At 34.1% G+C, this 21,307-nt stretch overlaps 1 protein-coding gene across 5 annotated transcripts in view; it reads right to left on the bottom strand.

Moving 5' to 3' along the window:
- Nucleotides 1–21,307, bottom strand: part of LOC130630176 (tetratricopeptide repeat protein 39B-like) — a 123,689-nt gene that overhangs the window by 48,582 nt on the left and 53,800 nt on the right. For 4 of the 5 annotated variants that reach the window (XM_057443575.1, XM_057443572.1, XM_057443571.1 and 1 more), the window contains 6 exons: nucleotides 20,863–20,930; nucleotides 20,677–20,741; nucleotides 11,135–11,240; nucleotides 7,545–7,610; nucleotides 7,242–7,350; nucleotides 7,092–7,159 (listed from right to left, as the gene is read on the bottom strand). In XM_057443575.1, the coding sequence (XP_057299558.1) occupies nucleotides 7,092–7,159; nucleotides 7,242–7,350; nucleotides 7,545–7,610; nucleotides 11,135–11,240; nucleotides 20,677–20,741; nucleotides 20,863–20,930 (482 nt within the window). The remainder of the gene's footprint in view (nucleotides 1–7,091; nucleotides 7,160–7,241; nucleotides 7,351–7,544; nucleotides 7,611–11,134; nucleotides 11,241–20,676; nucleotides 20,742–20,862; nucleotides 20,931–21,307) is intronic. The other variant, XM_057443574.1, reaches the window with a different exon arrangement.

Here is a 21,307-nt window from a genome sequence, read left to right as displayed (position 1 = left end):
GAGACATGGGCAGTGAAGCAGGAAGATCTTGACCGTTTAGAAAGGAATGATATGAAAATGGTTAGGTGAATGTGTAACGCTAGTCTGAGAGACAGAAAGAGTTCAGATGAGCTAAGAAGCAGGCTAAGTCTCCGTAGAATTAAAAATGTTATCCAGATAAGAAGATTGAACTGGCTGGGGCACTTGGAAAGAATGGAGGAGGATAATTGGGTAAGAAAGTGTAAAGACTTGATAGTTCCTGGGGCAAAGCCCAGAGGCAGACTGAGAAAGACTTGATACAGAGGAAGTTAAGTTTAGATCTAACACAGTCTAGATCAGATTGGAAGAGGGTCATTAATATACCCCGTCCAACCCATGCTAGCATGGAAAATGGACGTTAAGCCGAGAATGATGATGATGATGATGAGTACGTTCTTGTATTTGGCTAGCCACAAAGAATTCATCATGATCATGGTTGAGAATTTAACAATAAGCTATGGACACAACTTCACTTTCTGACTGGGATAAAGGCATCCAATACTACTCCTTATCACCCAATGGGAAATGGTGTTTGTGAAAGGATGAACCGGACGGTAATCAATATGCTAAAGACAGTGACAACTACCCAAAAAGAAAATTGGAAAGATCATGTAAAACATCTGATGTTCGCATACAACACTGTACATCGATCAACTGGATACTCACCCCATTTCCTGATGTTCGGGTCTACGGATTGATTCCATTTTTGATAATGAAGAGACCAGAAAAGTCAAGGATTTGGACCATCAGGACTTTGTATCAAATTGGAAAAGGTCACTCGAAGAAGCATACGAGATTGCTAAAAGAAACAGTCGAGGGAGAGCAGCTTCAGGCAAACAGAGGTACGATAAACGAAAATTTGGAAATGTAATTCAAGTGGGTGACAGAGTGCTCATGAAAAATGTTTCCGAACGGGGTGGCACTGGGAAACTCCGATCATACTGGGAAAAAGATATTTAGGTTGTGGAAAAAGAGAAACCTGACATTCAGTATACCATATCAAAAAAGAAGATGGAATGGGAAGGATAAAAGTACTGCATCGTAATCTTCTCCAGAAATGCGAACAGTTGATGAAAAAACCAAGCGAAGAGGCTAGTCCAATCAAAATGAGACCATCGAAAAAAACCCTATGAGCTCCCTGAAAATTCGTCATCATCCTCGAACTCTGATTCAAGAGAGAAAGATAATGTACCTGATGAGAAAACTGTCATCCATCAAAAAAAAAAAGAAGAGGAGAGGGGAGAGAAGAAAGATGAAAGAAACCCCAGAAAAAGTTAGTTCACCAGATGAAGATGATCCGGTAGAAACTGATGATGATGATCGAGACGAAACTAATACCAGATCTAGGGACACAGAGGCAGAAGAAACTACAGAAGAAGAGGAAATGGATGACCATTAAATAGACGCAAATATATGGGAAAGCGCCTTACCAGAACCAAGAAAATCCACTAGAAAAAAAAACCATACCAAAACTGCTTACCTATGATAAAAAGGGAAATACGTACTACTCATCTAAGCCGTTTTGCCTTTGCCCCCATAAATCCACATTGCAGAGTAAATAAGCCATAAAATAAGAAAAATTAATCTTTTCTTAGGAAATGTGATACTTGTGAACCATACTTAATCTCCCTTTTTTTCTATTATATGCTTGCTGTTATAATGGAACTGGAATAGGAGGTGCATTACAATCTTGTGGATAAATCAGTGACTGTGCACATAGATGCCTGAGGCGGTCGGATAGTCTAAGTGTTGACGAAACCCCGTCTTATTAGGGTCCAAATCTACGCACGTTAGTCACTGGAGGAAAAGTACAACTGCATGCATTTGGCACCTGAATGAAGGAGAACCTGAATGAAGGAGAACCTGTCTGCTCTAAGAACTCAACTATGTAAAAAAGACGAGCACGATTTAACAACAAGCTCAACTCGGAAAGTAGAAGACAAGTGCGGAAAGTTACCTACAACTAGCTCTCAAGTACATCCAACTTGTTGACGATAACGAAGAATCTCATGCTAGTATATGTTTAGCATAATCGTAATTAAGGGATAAACATGATCAATGTTCGAGAATAGTGACAACGTTAAAAAAAACTGTATTTCAAAATACGAGGATTGTGGACGTTTACTGGTGCCACTGCTGTATGAAAATATGGTTAGAACTTGGAGTGGATTTGGCCATGACGATTGTTCGACAGTGATGTCATCTTTAAAGTTGCAGCGAATGTGGGCAGCACAGAATTATCATGCTAAAGAGTTCTTGTTTATTGAAGTTATTTTAATCCTGTTGTGTATACATGTTATATATAGATACCTTGTACATATTTGTAGTGACCTTGGCAAGATGGGACCTTGGCAAGATGGGACAGTGACAGCCATATTTGTCTTAGTGTCTTCCCCCATCTTGCCCCCCAGCTCTCCTTCATTTGTGCTTTGTGGGGCCCAGTGCAGGAGTTCAAAGCTCTCTAGTCTCAGTCCCCTGTGTGGTTCTGAGCTCTGACCCTACACTGGGAGTGGCAGTTGTTGATAGACTAGAAAACATGTTGTGAAAACCAGATTTAATCTTTCTGAATAAGACCAAGCCTACACTTACTCACACCTAAAGCTAGCTAGCAAAAATCTATCAATTTTTTGCTAGCATACAATTAGCTACATGATAGCTAACTGCTAGCATAGAAAAATTCTTTCAGACAGATTTTGTAGGTCGCTATAGCTATATACTTAACAATGAGTGAGATAATTCTACTCCGTATAAATTTCCCATAACATAGCTTATTCTAAGCTACTATTGTCTTCAAAAATAAGATGGCTCTGGCAATTTTGGACCAAAAAGTTTAGCAAAATCAGCAGAAGAACATAGCTAGCTACATATTGTACAGATAGTACCTCCTGTCTCTCACGATTAATGTTTTACAGAGATTGACGTAGTTATGTGTAATCATTTACCCTGCCTGTTCAGACCCCATGGGCACTTTTTAACATCAAATGCCACAGAAAGACTGAGAGACATATTTTTCTGGACGATCGTAGCTATATTGTCGGCACGTCACAAAGGAAGTAGGGTAGTAGACATTGCCATGTTGTAGGTCAGGAAGTCGAATTTTTTAAAGCTACCAGTAGCATGCACCAGTTCTGGCCAAGTTACAGAAACATAAATTATTTCTATATCAAATAACCTACTTTTACATCAACATCTACATTTTTTGTTATAAAGGCTTTGTGGTTCTCGTGCAATTAGCTACATGATAGCTAACTGCTATCATAGAAAAATTCTTTCAGACAGATTTTGTAGGTCGCTCATGAAATTGCTGTACAAAATAAACATATACTGCTATTTAAATTTTAGCTAAACAGGGTAACAAAGGGCTGTTTCCCCTGTTTTTATTTAAATCGTTGCAATAAGTTTTTGTGGACAATGTCCTACGCCTATCGAATGTTACAAATAATTTTCGATCTTTCACAGGAACTTTTCCAATAAAATGTTGCAGGATTCTTTTTGCTTTTAAGAGGGTTAAAACAGGTTATAATCTGAGCTTTTATTTTTTAAATGTTACAAAAACGTTTCCATAAGATAAAATTGCTGAGTGATTGGTTTAGCTGCGTAGGGTAACAAATTGTTTGTTTATTTAAACTGAAGTTAAGATAAATGGGTATTATGCTGGGTATTATGCTGAAACGTATGTGCAACAGAGTATACCTGTACTGATCACTTAGCCCAGTGTTAAGGACAAGCTGTTACCTGCGTTTCTATTTAACAGAAGTTGCGCTAATTTTTTTTTGAAATGGTATTAAACCTATATGGATGTGGAGCATTGTTTACCTGTACTAAGTTCTGCCGGGAAGATTCCGTGAAAAATAAAAAAGGTTTGCCGAATGTTTTCTATGACAGGAGCACTAACATGTAAACTGTATTTATATTTTAGCTAAAGTTGCAGGAAAGTTAGGTTTTTTGAAAAAATGTAATACACCCGAAACACCTAAAATGGAACCCGAGGTATAAAATGTGACATGGTTTGCGAATATCAACCGTTCGGGTTTTAAGTTTATTTGACATTTTAACGGCGTAAAATATGCGTTATAACGCTGAGGTTTATTACTGTAAAAATTGTAACGGCGTTAAAATTTCTCTTGCTTCTTTAAACTGATTGGCTCTTCAATAGCAGCGTTATAACGCATTAATTACAGCGTTACGTATTTCTTGAAATTTCGAACGTAGAAAACTTTCGAACACTGCTCAATCAGATGTTCCATAAACGTTGTGTAACCGTTATAACGTGTTATAACGTTTCTTCACGGCGACCATGGATTGTTGAAGCGTTATGCAGGCGTTATAATGCCCCTATACTTGAAAGCTGCTTCTATCCGTTATAACTCATTAAAACGCTTCTTCACAGTGATCCCCAATCATTAAAGTGTTTGGCAGACGTTTTAACGCCATATACTTGAAAGCTTTTTCCGTTGATTTTTTTAATCCTAAATATTTGTTAATATATATTTTTTTCTTTTAGCTTTGTTATTTCTCTGGACCAAGTCGATTAGCATGCAGATTGGAAATTTATAATAAATTTTAGTTTTTGTTTGTTAGTTACTTAGTTGAATAGTTTCAGTATGAATATTTGGTCTGTTCGCTTTCTCAAACGAACGCTAAAACGCTGACAGTTAACGCTGACAGTTATAACGCTTGAAATTAGTAAATAAAAACGCGCTTTGAAAATTAAGGCTCATTAGTGATTTAACAATGGCGGAAAACTACACTCTTGCAGATGTGCGGTTGGTCATTGCAACAACAATTTATTGTAAAAATATCTCTATAGATCTAAACATTTTTGCGTTTTAGTTGTTAGATACATGTTCTATAAAAACCAGAAAATCTTACTAAGACTTGTTTGTTTGTTTTACTTTGTTTACACCTTTTTGTGTGAGCCTCAGATTATGCCAAAAAATAGAACGAATAATAACAGCAGCTGCAGACTTATTATAAATGCATATGGATCTTTCAAATTATACAATAATTAACTTCCGAAATTTGTCATTGCTGAGAAATAAAAGTCCTGTGAATTTATTGTTTAAAAGTTTAGCTAGAACTCTTTTTCTCTCGTCATTTTCGCTATATTTACATTGCCCACTGTTTTAAGTTATGAATAATTTATTAGAAATCAGCCACGTTATGACGCAATCAGTATCCCGCATAGTTCTGTATAAATAAAAAAAATTAATTCTTTTCCTTGTTTCAAAATTCTAAAGCGTGAGAAAATTCAAAGCTGTGTGTCTCGTAAACATTTTCGCTCTTGAAGTTCCGCTATTTTTAAGGCTAAAAAGTGCATAGAATTCAATATATCAAGGCAGAAAAAGCCCATAATAAATTATTTTCAAGATACTAAAACACAAATTCTTTGAATATGAAATGAGGCTGAAGTCTCAGGTTGTGTTCAGAACAAAATAAGAACAAATCAGGCTGAGAATAGCCAGGAGAACTAGTATACTTTTTGTATTTAACAATAGCCAGCTTCGGGTCACATTTTAATCACATTTGTCAAACAAGCCTTTGGACAAGAACGTTATTAATGAAAAAAACAACATTAGTAGCTACTATGTTTCAGAACAAGCTTACACATGAACGGAACAATTACACGTTGATGTAAATAAACGTTTTATATAACAATGTAATCGCATGTTAGGTAATACAGACGATAATGTCGAAACTTGATAAGAAAATACATTATAAAACAGTAGCTAAGATTATTGATCTAAGGTTGACTTTTTAAATAATCATTAGACACTTGTTGAACGCTAAGTCAAAGTTATTGTTTCATAATCGAATTTTTTTCAACCAAATTCGAAAGTGGGGAAGCGTTATAACGCTAAAAACGGCGCACAATTGAGAAGCGTTATTAACGTGTTATAACGCTGGTTGTCTTATCACCATTTAACGCTTGTAAATTTAAGATCAAAGTGTTAAATTAACACTGAAGTAGAAGCATTATAAGGGCGTTATAACAGCGTTATAACGGCGTTATAATAATGAAACGGTCGAAAATCGCAAACCATGTCACAAATGATGTTGGAATTATATTATAGAGCTTAAAAAGTTGGCTAACAAGTCTTTTTAAATTTTTTAAAAAGATCTTTTCGTTCTCAAGAAATTCACATTTAAAGAATTTCAGATTTAATTATGTTGCATAAATTATGATGTCATATTTAAGTAATAGCAAATTTTTGACATTTTCTGTCATCAGTAATTTTAGACCTGTTAAAGAAGGATGTGCATTCAAACTTTATCAATGCATAGACATTATAAAGATGAATCGATTAATTTTTTGCCAAAATGACACTCGTTTGCTTGTCCCAGGCATCTTAATTTTTTGCTGATGACCCCATAACTTGCTTCTTCCATTTATGACATACTTCATACTTGCATTTTAATTAGTCTATTTGCGCTGTAAATTCCTAAGTGTATATAATATTCACCTGTAAAGTTTCGTATATATATATATAATTTATGCCCTGCTGGTCTAAGGCTATGACACTCATGCAAATGAGAGATTCAGGTTCAAATCCTGGACAGGGCTAGCAAAAAGGTAATTATTTTGCATCTACAACAACCACTTTCATTTATATATCACAAAAATGCCATGTTTAGGAAAGGCAGTTATACTTGTTCGTCTTGCCATGGAATCTTTTCAAAATTCAAGGAATCTTTTCTAAATAGGGGCCACTTCAAAATTTTCGTTTGCAAACCTAGGGGACACTGTCCCACGCTCCGCAACCCTTTCTATATTGATTATCTTGGTGACAAAAATTTTTTAAACTCACAAAATTGAGTAAAATTACTATATACCATTATACCATTAAGATGATCTGACGTGCTTTTACTGTATACTATTCTGTTAACCGTTTTATTTCGATCTTTTGATAACTAGTTTAATGAATTTTTTAAACTTACTAATTTCCTCATGATTACAAAATATAATTTAAAACAAAAGGTACAACAGTATTTACATAATAGACATTCCATCATATTCAATTGCTTGAAATACACGGTTAGGTAATAAAAAACAGTAACAAAATTATTAGTACCTTCGGAAACTTTTCAAGGTAAACATTTAAAACTGATTGTGAATATGGTATGTCTGTATCTCCAATACCTACATCAGCAAAGCATGTTATTTATTCTAAAGAAATTTATCTAGCCAAAGAAAGCCAATCGTGAAGAACAATGGTACTTGCCTAGAATTGGTGAAATGACTATTTGATAGCCAAGTAATGTAATTGTACATATTGGTGACCGAAGTCCTTTCAAACGGTAACCATCATTTAACCATTTTAGTCCATTAGCCTAAAATATTTGATATAATATAAAAATAATGCTGCCGTTTTTTACACCATGTATACAAGCCTCTTTTAAAGGTTTAAACTTAACTTTCAAACTTTTCCTGTGTTTTATGTTGTTGTGTTGATAGGACCGATTATGTACGCGACTTAAAATGACTAAATCAGAGGCGGTAAAATATCTTGATGATTACCTTTTACCTTATTTCCAGAAAAGCCAACCCATTCAAGCAGCCGGAGAACTCTAGCGGGAAGCAATGATAGCAGCTAAACATGAGACAGTAACATCAGAGCACAACAAATTTAAAATGGAAATAATAAAAAAGAAACCTGTTTCAACGTAGGGATGATAGGAAAAAATCTCTCTGTAATAAAAGCTGTTCTGTTTAACTGCAATGTGGCAGACTGCTAGGTACGCAGAAAAGAGACACATATTATAATACAGGGGCAGAAATACAACAAAAAAAGTCGGCTATGTGAAAAAAACCTTGTTAATAAAAACTACTTTAAGAGAAGCATTTTACCGATAGTGCTACTATTTTCAAAATTATGAATTGGAAATGCATGGGAATCTTAAGGTATCTGAAGTAGTTCAGGCAAAGGTGACTTACTGTAAACATTGGTAAGGAAATGTTAATAATAGTTCATTTACAGGAAGAATTGAACAAGTATCAGATAGTATAGAACTTGAGGAGTGATTTGTTAGCTATGGAGAGTGAGAGTTCCTTTAAAAGGCGTGAATATGGCCAGTTTAACTGTTAAAAGTGCTTGTATAATTGTTTACAACTAAATCTAAATTAGCAGCTGCATTTTAATAATTGAGTAAGAGAGAAATATTAATGGAAAAGACATGTGGCAGGTACTATCATGCTTTAAAAATTATTGGAATAAGTGCTTAATTTCGAAGATCATACCCACAAGCAATGGTTTAGAGTGTCTCATTATTATACCAACACACTTTGAACTTGTCAATGTTTACAATAGACTTAGTACTTAGGATGTTAGGTTATTTGGTTAGATCTGATACCTCAAATTGCAATAATTCTTGCATCTGACATCAGCATGACCTATTTTCTCTGTTTTCTCGACTTTTGCGGGCCAATGCATTAATTGTTCCATGATGCGGACATTGCAGAAGCTGTGGCTAGCACATTTTCAACTCTCGGCACAGACCCTACACATCTGTAAAAGAAGAACAGTGCAAGCCATTCGCCTGCAGAGCATTCAACAGAACATTCTGTTTTCCCAATTTTTGTCAAAAATTTATAAACAGGATTGTCTGTGGAATTAATTTTCCAAGTTTGTTTGCAATTTTAATGGCTGTCTGGACTGTTTGTTCCAAGAATCGCTAAAATTTGGGCAAAACACCCTTTCACAGACAATTATCAAAAAATTAGTTGGATAAATTTTTGCAAAAATTTATGAACAGGAAAGCAGCTAGCTAAATGGTCTAATTAATAGTATTTCAGGAATGCACACAGAATCCAAAAGACATTGAAAATTGTTTCTTCTTAAATATTCTCTTCTCTTATAGAGAAAGTTTCACTAAAATTAAGATTGTATTTCATATCAGAGATCTTTTTAAAACTAGCTGCAGTTTTCTTTTTCTCCTCCTACGTCTTCAATCGACTGCTGTAATGTTGCGAACTAATTTTCGGACCTAGCCCTGATCCGTCAGTTTACCAGCCCTGCATAGAAGTCACATAGATGCATGAAATTGTAAATGAACATTGTAGAAATAGTGTCATGAGCTGTAGTAATTGAATATTTGGCTGGATACATTTAATACTTCATGAAATTATTTATAGCCTTATTTTGGTTAAGACAGGAGTATTCCAGTTAACCTATTAATAAGGTTATTTATTTTAATCAGATCAACTAGGGCTAAAGCTCAGGGACGGGCTTTCATCAAACCTGCTGTGGTTTGGCATGTCACATAAAACACTGTGTTGTTGTCTGTAGTATTTTTTTAATATCTATTACCTTGCATTATTGAATTTACAGCTGTTTAACTCTCTGATGCTTTACTGACTTAGTGTGGCTGACTTGGTTAGCTAGGTGATAATGATGATAAACAGTCACATGGACTTTATCTAGCTAGTTTTAGATTGCTTGACTTTGTCAGCATTAAAATCATTACCATTATACTCACATATCGATTTACATTCTAGCAAGCAATTAATTATCGCATCATGCGTTTTTTCTGTCCAGTGAAATGACTTTTTTGGTTTCTTGGGGCAAGGTCCTTCCTGAGAAGCTGCCATGTTTTTTCGTCCATAAACTTTTTCCTGCACTTTGCCACCAGGTTATTCTGTTTACATGGACAAATATCCATTCCGTTTGACCGGGATCCCTGGTCACTTGCCCGGGATCTCGGTTGACTGAGTTTCCCGTTTCAGCCGGGGCGAGACGAATATGCATCATATAAACACGATTTAAATTTTCAGCGTTTTTCCGCAAATATCTGAGATCTCAGTCATGCGGGATATCTCGTGGAACGAGTTTCCCAGTTTCATATAAAAAGGCCCTAAGCGCGAGTTTCTTCACTTCCTGTGTTTAGACAGGGTGCTTGTTCTTATTTACATCAGGACCTGCAACAAATATCTACTTTGTCAGACTGAAAAAACATTATCTTTGCAAAAAGTCACAGACACACACAGTTAGGATTTTGTTATAGAATGAACCAGCCATTGGAACTGTAAATCCGAACATTTCAGTTTAAATTTCTTCAACAGAGATAATTTTTTATCTTTGTATATATGGAAAGCTGCAAACATGATTTCACACTAATCTGTTTTGCTGTATAAGTTTGCATTTGGTTTAATGAAGCAAGCACGTACCCAAATTTGAAACAAAACTGTATTTGAAATCAAATAAAAGTTCATCTATCCCAAAAAGCTGATAAATCATAAAGATGCCACGTGATGAAAGTCCATATACACTAAAATTTCTGTGGTATCATTAAATTTATATCAATTCACAAATACACCCCAACATTATATTTCAAAAAAACTTTGGCGATTCAAATAAATTTTTGGATTTATAGCATTTGCATATTAGACCCTCACAATTTAATTGTAGATAGAAAGAACACATAATAGGAATTAGAAAGCCCTTTTTTAAAAATTGATTGATTGATTGACATACTCAACAATTTTTCTAATTCTGAATTGGCAAAATAACACCCAAATGAGCCAAATTTGTAACTGTAAAGCTATCCCTAGCTACAACATTACCCTAAATTAACGGCTCTTCCTGACTAATTGTAAATATGTAGTTTGTTATTAAGAAGTTACAATACACAAAAAATACACAAGCTAACTCGCTTCAAAATTATTTTTGCTTTATAACGTTAGCTAACCAGCAAGCTAAGCTTGCAAACTTTACTAGACAACTTTTATCGATTTTACTAAACAAACAAAACATTACCCTCAAAGCTTACCATGCATAAAACTATCTTTTATATATTAGTACCACCTAGCTAACTGCAGTCAATAAAGCAATAAAACAAGCTTTATCCAAAGATTTTGCACCAGAATGAAGAAGCTCGCTTTTCAAGCATGCTTTAATCAGTGTGAGGCCATGTTAGCTAATATGGTGTTCTTGTTTTTTCCAGATTTTATATTTTCAAAATTTTTCTAGATGAAAAACATTGGCTTCCGAAAAAATCTGCAACTTCCGAACTCCCTAATTTTGTAACTCAAACATTTCCTAGACTTTATAGAAAACCTCATGTGTTAAAATAAAAAAATAAAAAGGGAAACTAAATTAGAGACTTTGTATTCACTTACCACATTGAAAGATCCCATTCCCATGTAAACTCCGCTTTCAAAATCGATCTTATTTTCAGAATCTTCTAATGCTTTTGGTTTCTGCTCTAATGCATGCATACAACTTCTACAAAACAAAATTAAATCTTCCTGCCATAACAATAAAAATACAAAAAATGAAACCATGTCTCATCAGTTTCGGCTTAATATCCATTTTCCATGATAGCATTTCCTGCTTCCAAACAGATCTGACTGTGTTATAACGAAACTTGAATTCCTCTGCATCAAGTCTGATTTTATTGCATCCTGCCAAGTCTGGGTTTTGTCCAAGGAACTACTAAGTTTCTACAATTTCTTACCCAGTTATCCTCCTCCATTTTAAAACGCGCTAATTAGTTCCATTTTTGTTTTCTTAATTTCCTGCCGTAAATGAACTGTGCATACTTCAGTTCAAGATCATCTTGCCAAAACGACGAAAATCTTTGTTTTTAAATAAGAAGTCAAGGAAAAGAGGTTATAAAAATAATTATTGATTGTTTTTATAGTGAATTCTCCATTATTCGAAAGGTTGTAGTTCGAGATGCTTCAGTTAAGAAAAGTTAGCATTTAATTTTTTTAATTAAAAAGTCTGCAGTGTCACAGAAGTTCGTGGAAGGTCATTGTATAATTTTTTTGACTTTAACTAGCCTAATGACTCTCTATATGACAAGAATTTTAGTTGTTGTACAGTTGAATTTTTCGGGTACATGGTACAGTAATCATTTAAAAATTTAATTGTATGCGTTTTTGCTTTAGTTACATTGCTATTTCTTCTGCGTTATTTGGATTGGAGAAAAAATACAGTAGCTGCAGGAAAAAAACAAAATATGGCCATTTTAAGTCAGTTTCACATCGAAAAAAATGACATTATTCTTTAGAAATTTAATCATATGCATGCGAATAACAAATTCTGGAAATAAAAATGGCAGAGCATTTGTAAACTTGTTGTTTCTGAACTTACTTAAACTAGAACACGATTTAGTAAGAATAAATTCTTGGCAATTTTTTGTTCAATAAAAACTTTGTAAAACAGTACATTTAGATCAACACATGATGAAAAAAATTTTAAACATTTTATATTTATGTGTATGCTACCAAAAATTGTAATTCTAATTACATACAATAACATACGAATTATTAGCATAAGAATTATGTTATTTGCAATGACGTAAATAGGCTCAGGAGGCAAAAATAGGGGTTCAGTTAAAATAAGTATGAGTTAAACAGTAATCGAGTTATCCGGCGTAATTTAATTAAAAAAAAGTTTAAACAAAAACTTAGGAAATTGGAATAGTTCTGTATTCGTCTTAAGTTGCGGCTACAGCAGTTATTTAACAACTTTATTCCCAGCCTTTTCATCTTTTCAAATAAGGTAATAATTTTGCAAAGTACAGTTGTGTTCTTAAACACAAGAATTATCTTAATAACGAGATCAGTATTATTTTTAGCGCAATCTTTTGCAACACATGTGGATGTAGCAGGGATAAAAAATGCAAAAGGGTGTTCCTTAGACACCAGGTAGAAGATCAGGAGAACCGTTGTTCTGAGTTTAACAAAAACTTTCGTTCCAAGAGGGATTTAAAATTTTGATGAAACGCTTTACGAAATCCACTGGGCAGCCACCACAAAGTTATATGAGGGTTCCCCAACAAGACAATTAAAAACTTTCGTGTGTCATCCGTATATGTCAAAAGAAGCAATGACCGATATTTTGAGGACTGATCATAAAGAATTTTTGCCGAGAGGCAATGAAATGCCTTCTTTTTTCGCCGCTGCTATAGAATTGATCAAACCCTTCCTAGCGAGTCTGGAGAAATACCACTTTGTATTAACGACTGCATGATTTTTAATTCATCAAGTTAAACTGTATGTACAAGATTTAATCAGCCACGATACATCAGAGGAAACAAGCCTCAACGAGCATTCACATACTATCCGCTTGGTCACAGGATGCCAGATATTTCCGTTCTGTTAATTTGGCGAAGCTCCTGCAGCATGATTGTAGCAGTGAAGTCATCAATAACAGCCTAAGTGATATTCATGACACCAACAAGTGGAAAAGGGAATGCCTTGGCGACAATGGCGTCTTTAGTGGTGACAAGAACGGAGTCGCATTAGCTTTTTCGTCAGACAGTCTTTGTCCTTGGAGAGCTATAAGATCCAACCAGTCCATGTGGCCAATGGTTCTCCAAATTCTTAATCAGCCAGCCACATTCAGAAAAACAATAGGTTCGCTTCTTGTGGTTGGTATCATACCTGAAATGGGTAAAAGAAATCCAATTCCTTGGAGCCATACATCCGAATCTTGGTTGATGAATTACTTGAGCTATTTGGATGTTCCTTAGTAAACAAATACACCGCTGTCCAATTTGAATTGAAAATAGAACTCCTTCATTTTGTGTTTGGTTTTCCGGCGCTAGGGAAAGTGTTACATGTCCCAACAACTGGTTCTATCAAAGCATGTCTCTGGTGTGATATTCCAGGACAGCATAACGGTAATTTGAAGAAGACTGTTTATCTTGCAAAGAGAAGGTACCTGAAAAAGATTCTTTTATGTGTCACGACTGTGTACACTTTCCTGGTGGAGTCGAATTGGCATCTAATTCTGAAAAACCATTAGTGAAAGAATTAATCGCAAATCAAAAGAAGATTTACGCGAGTGTGCACGGAATAAAAGGCACATATCAGTTTATGCGGTTGGAGAACGGTAAAGGGTAATTTAAAAGTCGTATTTTTGGTATTTTCACTTTTAAAATGTTAAAGTGGGAGTTTACTACTAAATATTCAAAGTTTGTTAATTTTTTTAAAATAAACAAAAAAATTTCAGATGTGAAAACGTCATGCCAGATGGCATGCACAAGATAAAGGATGTGTGCCAATATATTGTTGAACTATTATTAAGTGGAAAGAAGGACCTCGGGAAAATCGAAGCATCTGAGAAGATTTATATGATGTAAAACATGGAGGAGGTGGGTAAAAATAATTACATTAAATGTGACATATTTCGCCCATAACACCCTTGACACATTCACAAGTAAAATCCCTTTAATCTTGGCCCTATGGCATTTTGCCCCTCTCTGATAAAAGGGTGGCCAAACAAAAATAGGACACATTCCTTTCAATAACTAATTCAACTAACTTTTTTCGTCTTGCAGTGTCCCATAGAAAAAAGACCAAAGCCTTGGGTACGAGGTTGACACACTCTCATCACGACAAGCATTTAGCTACCTGAAAACAACCTTTTAATTTTGTGTGTTCATGAAAACGTTAAAATTGTGCACATATGAAAGATTTGCGGCATAGAAATCCAATTTATAACCAAAACTTAGTGAAATCAAAACAAATGGAACAGGATCCGCAACTTTTAAAGTGAAAATTCTAACAAAAGCAAAGAATCGTTTGATTAGTGAAACAAAACGAAAAAACTGAAACCAAATCGAGTATTAACAAACCAAGCAATAAAAACAAAACAAATCCAATGTATTAATTGTTTTTTGAAATAAACGAAGCCAAATCGAAATAAAAAAGTTGGTTTCATTTTTTTGGAAAAAATTTTGATTGTTTTGTTTTTCTAACGGAAATATTGACGTCGTTTCGAAAACATTAAACAACCTAATGATGTTTTCCATTTTCTAATTACAATTCATACATTTCTAACGATTTTAAAGGACGTAGCCTTTAGGACCTACCTTTAACATTCCAAGGTAGATAAAACGATGTTGGAACATAGATTTTTTTATATTTATTGTGTTTAGAAAGTCAGGTGGATAAGGGTTTCAATGAGATTTGTAGAAGGAAGTAAGGCAATTGTCACTTTTGATTCGGTTGATGCTCCCCAGTGTGGACTCAGTGAGAAAGATCAGGATAAGTTTTATGATTATTATTATTATTACATCGAATTTTTATACAGGATATATCTATTAATAAATAAAAATAAAGTTATCAAAGGGTCCTGTATCCAAAAATTAGAAAAAATTAGTACAATATTAAAAAAAAATAAGATTCAGTCAATAACATGAATGTGTGTATATATATATAATATCCAAAATAAAACAGGGTACAAATGGACCGACAAGCGTAAATGATGTAAAGCATGAAAAAAAGACCCACATGGAACGACTGAAAAGAGCATTAAAAACAACAACGCAAGTACATAAATTAAAAATTGAATTAAAACGAGCAAGCATGTTCAGTCAAAAAAGAACCACTCATTTTATGATCGAATTAATAATGTTAAATCATTAAATATTTAGGCACCTTCAAAATAAACAGGGCAAACAGCTATTGTTCCAAGTATTTTTTTTATGACGTATTAATTTAAAGTAGTACTTAAACAACTCACAAAAATACAACTCATTAAATAAGCCAAATATACGGGACGGAGGAGAGTGTAAAGGATTTACATAAATTTTTTTTATTTTGGTAAAATTTTGACAGGGTTGCCCAGTAGTTTAATCTGGTCATTTTTTTGCATAAACTTTTGATTGAGCAAGACAATGTGTTTTTAGTGTGGCGATGCAGTTTTTGTTGTTTTTTAAAGATGGCCTAGCAGTGAGTCCGGTTAAGAGCAACTCAGTGTACAGTTTTAGCCACGTGATCCATGGGTCATTTTTAGTAATATCACGTGATTTTTTTTTCGGGTACATAGCTCCTTAAACTCAATATCGCCCTTATTGCAACTGACGGAAAGGCATTTTCAAGAAAACGAAGAAAGGTTAATTTATATAGTTAATATATCATTACTTTTTTAACATATTCCTTCTTAGTCTTACTCACACCTAAAGCTTCCTAGCATAACACTACCGACCTAGCTGGAATAATAACAGAACTTAAGATAGCATATAGCTAGCTATTTTAGAACTAAGATAGCTTCCTAATAGAAATATTCTTTCAGACAGATTTTCTAGCTATAGCTAGGTAGCTTTATATATACTACACAGTGAGTGAGATAATTCTAAACTGTTGGAATGCCCCAACACATAGCTGGTTCTAGCTACAATTGTCCATACAATTTGTTGTCTTTGGCAATTTTATACCAAAAACATAAGAGTCAAAAAGTTTACCAAAGTCAGCAAAAGTAGCCAGCTATACATATTTTGCACACTCATGATCAGTTTAAATATAAAGGTTGATGTGGTCACGTATAATCGTTTACGTTGCTCAGCCACAAATGTCACTTCGTAACATTGAATGACATGAAGGCGGATTGGAAAGTCATATTTTTGTGGACGATTGTAACCATATTGGATGCACGTAACAAAAGACCCAGGGTAGTAAACATTGCCATGTTGTAGGTCAGAAAATCTACTTTGCATGCACCAGTTTGCCAAGTTGCAGAAACAGAAATTATTTATATATCGAAAAACGTTTTTTGCAGTAACATCTACATTTTCTGTTACAGAGGCTTTGTAAATTCTGACAAGTCGTTCTTATGCAATTGTCAACATGTTTTGAAAACCTTCAAATATATATCTCTTATTTCATTTCCCGATATGTATAGAAATAATGTCATAATAATTTCTGTTTCTGTAACCTGACATGATCTTTACACCAATGTGGGATATCATGCTTAACTCCAGCTTTAGCTAGGTTCCAAGCTAGCCTAATTAATTGCTATTATAAATAGCTTTAAATCCTACTGTCATAAAAACTTGTTGTGCAAAATAAACATATACTGCTGTTTTATTTTTAGCTGGACAGAGAGTTTCTGCTGTTTTTTATTTAAATAAAGTTGCAATAAGTTTTTTTGGAAAATGTGTTACGCCTGTCCGATACAGATGGGTGACATAATATACCTGTATATACTAAGCGCTTGGACTTATGTTAACGTCAGGCTGGTACCTGTGTTTCTATATAACTAAAGTTGCACTACAATTTTTTTTTGTTAGGCTATTATGTGGATGTTCGGCATTGTTTACCTGCACTAAGTGCTCACCCTGGATTAAAAATCCTTTTTAAAATATGGCCAGGAACATTTTGAGAAAATTTGATACAATGGGCACAACATACGTAAATTGTATTTTTGCAGCAAAGTTGTTTTTTAAAAAATATATATTACACCTGATACACCTTAATGCTGTGCGCGCTACACAAAATTATTGATATACTGCATACTTATACTAAAGTGCTCTTCATGTGTGGCAAAGTTTACAATTCCTAAAAATCGACCAGATATTTAATGTCCGGTCACAGTTACTTGTAACTTAACCAGACATTTTCACACCTGGTTCCCCCGTCTAGTTAGTATGTGTGCTTTAAATCCGTAAGCATATATAAGATGCATCTGTAAAGTTTTTCATCTATATATATATATATTTATGCCCTGTTGGTCTAATGGTTATGACACTCGGCTAGGAAAAACATAATTATCTTGCACCAGGTATTCATAGGTATATGCTATTAGCTATATTGAGTTTAATAGCAATTTTTGAGTCGTAGAGGGGGGAGTTGCATACATTCATCACTTTAATTTATAGAGCCCAAAGATGCTTTGTTTTTGTAATCGATCTATCACTTTTTGTTAAAAAGTTTTGTGTCAATAAACCTGCTTTTTTAACTAAAAAATTTTGCTTTTCACATGGACTTCTCTGATTATTTCTATATCTTGACATTTTAATGTTGTTGTTATTGGAACCAAGGGCGTTATGACCGATTGTTTAAATACTGGAATTAGCTCATAATTCTGCTAACATGATTCACTGTATATTGACCTGGTATAAATTTGAGACCTTTTTTTGAGCTTTTAAATTTGAAATATTTGCACTAAAATATTTTCTACCCTTCCTATGTCTTTTCTGGTGACTGCCTACTCTGCCCTTGCCTGTGCCTCCCATGCCTTGCCTACCCATGCCTTGCTGATTCCTCTTCCCGTTTCTTTGCCTGCCTTTGCTGTGCCCCTTCCTTGCTGTGCCCCTTCCTTGCCGTGCCTAATGCTTTTACATTAGCAACCTCTCTGCACCACACTATCGAAAACCATCATACATACTCGTTTATTTATCATTTTTTAAATCATAGGAATTTTCAGAGAAAAATTAGGATGTCATGACACTATTCTACTATTCTTCTACATCTTCTCTCCAATCTTCAAATTCCTTTAATGTTTAATGGAACAGTATGATAAAATGATAAGAGCACACATTTATTAAAGTACAGCATTTCCTCTGTATCAAGTTCACTCTAGAATCTTTCTTCGACGTGTTATCAAAATGACCGTTGAATGTTAGTGTCCAATCAAGTGAAACACCAAGGTGCTTCCAACTATTTTTATTGGTAATCTTAGTATTGTTAATTGATACATTAAGATGTCGATTAGCAACTTTATTCAACCATTTCCAGAACCAAAGAGCATGACTTCTGTCTTTCCCTTCTTTAGATTGATAAGTAATTCGTTTCTTGATAACCATGTATTCAGGTGGCTAAGATCTTTATTAAATTTGTTTTCGATCATAGTAAAGTCATCAGATGTTGTGAAGAGAACATTACCATTAGCATAAATAATTACTTCATTATGTTGTACGCAGCTAACCATATTATTTAACAAATACGTCAGTAACTATTTTCATAAATGATTAGAAGGCTGTATGTACACACAAGGTTTGCTATATTGAACAGTAGTCGGCGGAAAAGATGACTGCAAAGATTTCTTTGCTCATAATTTGCATTATTCGGACACTTTATTGTATGATCTTGGTATTTAATATGCTTTATTTTTTGCACGCAACCAATTAGTTCATGATCACTCCCAGTATCACTACTGCTCTGCAGATTATTACTAAACACAATTTGTGTAGCACTCTTTATTAATTTCTAAAACTATAACCTTCAAAGATCGACTTTATATCTCAATGGTCGTTTTATTTTAAATAATAACAATTAATATCCCCAGGGATAATACATGAGTTAATAGCAGTGACATTTAAGTTTGGAGACAGCAAGCTTGTCATTTTAGATGCTGCCTTTATTGGACATCTTAGGAAGTCACTAAATGTAAGGAGGTGTGGAGTAAGGTATGGATTTGAAAAAAGAAATAAGGAAGAGGAGAGATTGATTAAACAACACATAGGAAGTAATGTGATATGTTGGTTTACCCTTTCATCACGGTGACGGCGAAGTTCAGGACATTTTTATCACACTGGATTCGAGTCATTGTTAATGCTCATTTCACCGGATCAAAAATTTTCTACTATTTTCGCACGTAAAGGGAAGGCTGATGTTGCTGTGCTTTCCTGATATAAAGTTAAGAAAGAACATCTTATCTTTAGCTGTTTTTATTGAAGCACGTTCCTTAGTTAAGATGGAGAAAGAAGCTGTTATTGCTGTGCTATCTTTAAATTTCCGAAATTTTACAAGCAAAAAGGAAGTAAATCTTCATCATTATCATCATTCTCAACTTAACATCCGTTTTCAATGACAGCATGAGTTGGACAGGGTTAATTAATGACCCTCTTCCAATCTGATCTAGAATGTGTTAGATCTAAACTCAAAGTCTGTCCTTATTACCTCCTGCCAAGTCTTTCTCGGTCTGCCTCTGGCCTTTGCCGCAGGAACTATCAAGTCTCTACACTTTCTTACCCAATTATCCTCATCCATTCTTTTCAAGTGTCCCAACCAACTCAATCTTCTTATCTGAATAGCATTTTAATGCTACGGATACCTAGCCTGTGTTTTAACCGGAGAATGTTGTATTAATGTTGTATTATTATAAAGTTTCAAATTTTGTGAAAAATATAAGTTCACGTTTTGATTTGATTTTTTTACATGTGCTTTTACAAAAGCACAACTCATATTCAGTTTTTCTTTCTGCATATTTTTTTGAAATAAACTCTCACGCACGCACAGAAGATAATAGCTCTCATACAAAAATTGTGTTTTTTTGAAAACAAGAACCTGTCCAGAGTGATAAGAACGGTTAAAAAAACTTTAAAGCACGCAGAAGTTTGACGACCTCGTTAACGAGGCTTTCTTACAAATCTTATTCACAATGTATGTCAGAGTTTGGCTTGTATTCTTAACTAGTTTTACTTTCTCCTTTGACACACCATGTTTTAATATTTGTATGAACAATTTGGTTTGACTGGTATGACTGATGCAACTGGATACAGTTAATTATTTTTCCCTAATAATATCCAGATTAGTATCCTAGCGACACATTCTTCTATTCTTGGCCAGAATGAGTACTATGAAATGTTTTTTTGATAAGTGTGATTTCAAACCAACCGCGGTTTCTTGTTAAGTTTTGAAATAGACATGGTGGTTTAGAGATGGAAGAAAACTTCAGATATTTGGGTGAAATGTTGGGAAGTGACAGTGGTGTTTGTACAAGTGTTATTTGCAAAATCTAAGAACACGGATCCATAATAAAGGCTTTCCCGCCTTAATTTTTGGGGCGCATTAAGTTGAGTTTAGCTTTTTTGGAAGGTCATTTACCCTGTCTGACCCATGCTAGCTTAACTTAAAATCTATATTCTAAAGTTAATTGAAAAATTTTGGATCACAACATGGATCTTTTGCATTTCATAGCTTACCTGTACATATTGTATGCACTTCGAATTTTCAATCCTCCTTTTATGAAACTGATCAAATTCTCATCCTAAATAGATATTTGCAACGTAAGCCTCGTCCCAAGGTCAAACACAATAGGACTCTAAAACACAACTTTGTATCAACATAATTTCGGCAAGCTTTGCCTTCAATATCCTTTTCATACATACCTGAATAAATGTCAGCATCGCTCGCTCAAGTAAACATTCTGCATAACAGAGTTCAGCATGCAGCTCCACTAAAACCAAAAAATTTAATATAAACATTTTCACACAGAAAAAGAGGAATTAACAAGATAGCTTACCAGCTAAATTTATGAGTTTCTTTGTTATTATCATAACTCCTACATAAAACTGAAAAAATCTTTAAAAGTAATCACAGCTTTACATTGCCAATAATTGATTGTGATTATTTCAATTATTGTTAGCACTGAAAATAATGATTGGTTAACATTTATAATTACTATAATATATCTTATATTTTAGATTTAAATTCTTTCAGATCTGGCAAAACAAAAATTAAACAAAAAAAAGTGTGTTCAACCCTGTTAAAGTTGGCAATTTGAATGACAAAACATAAATAGTTGTAAAAAATTTTTGATCCAGTCATAACTAG

Source organism: Hydractinia symbiolongicarpus, chromosome 2, assembly GCF_029227915.1.
Source record: "Hydractinia symbiolongicarpus strain clone_291-10 chromosome 2, HSymV2.1, whole genome shotgun sequence".
Lineage (NCBI taxonomy): Eukaryota > Metazoa > Cnidaria > Hydrozoa > Anthoathecata > Hydractiniidae > Hydractinia > Hydractinia symbiolongicarpus.
This window is presented reverse-complemented; position numbering and strand designations above follow the sequence as displayed.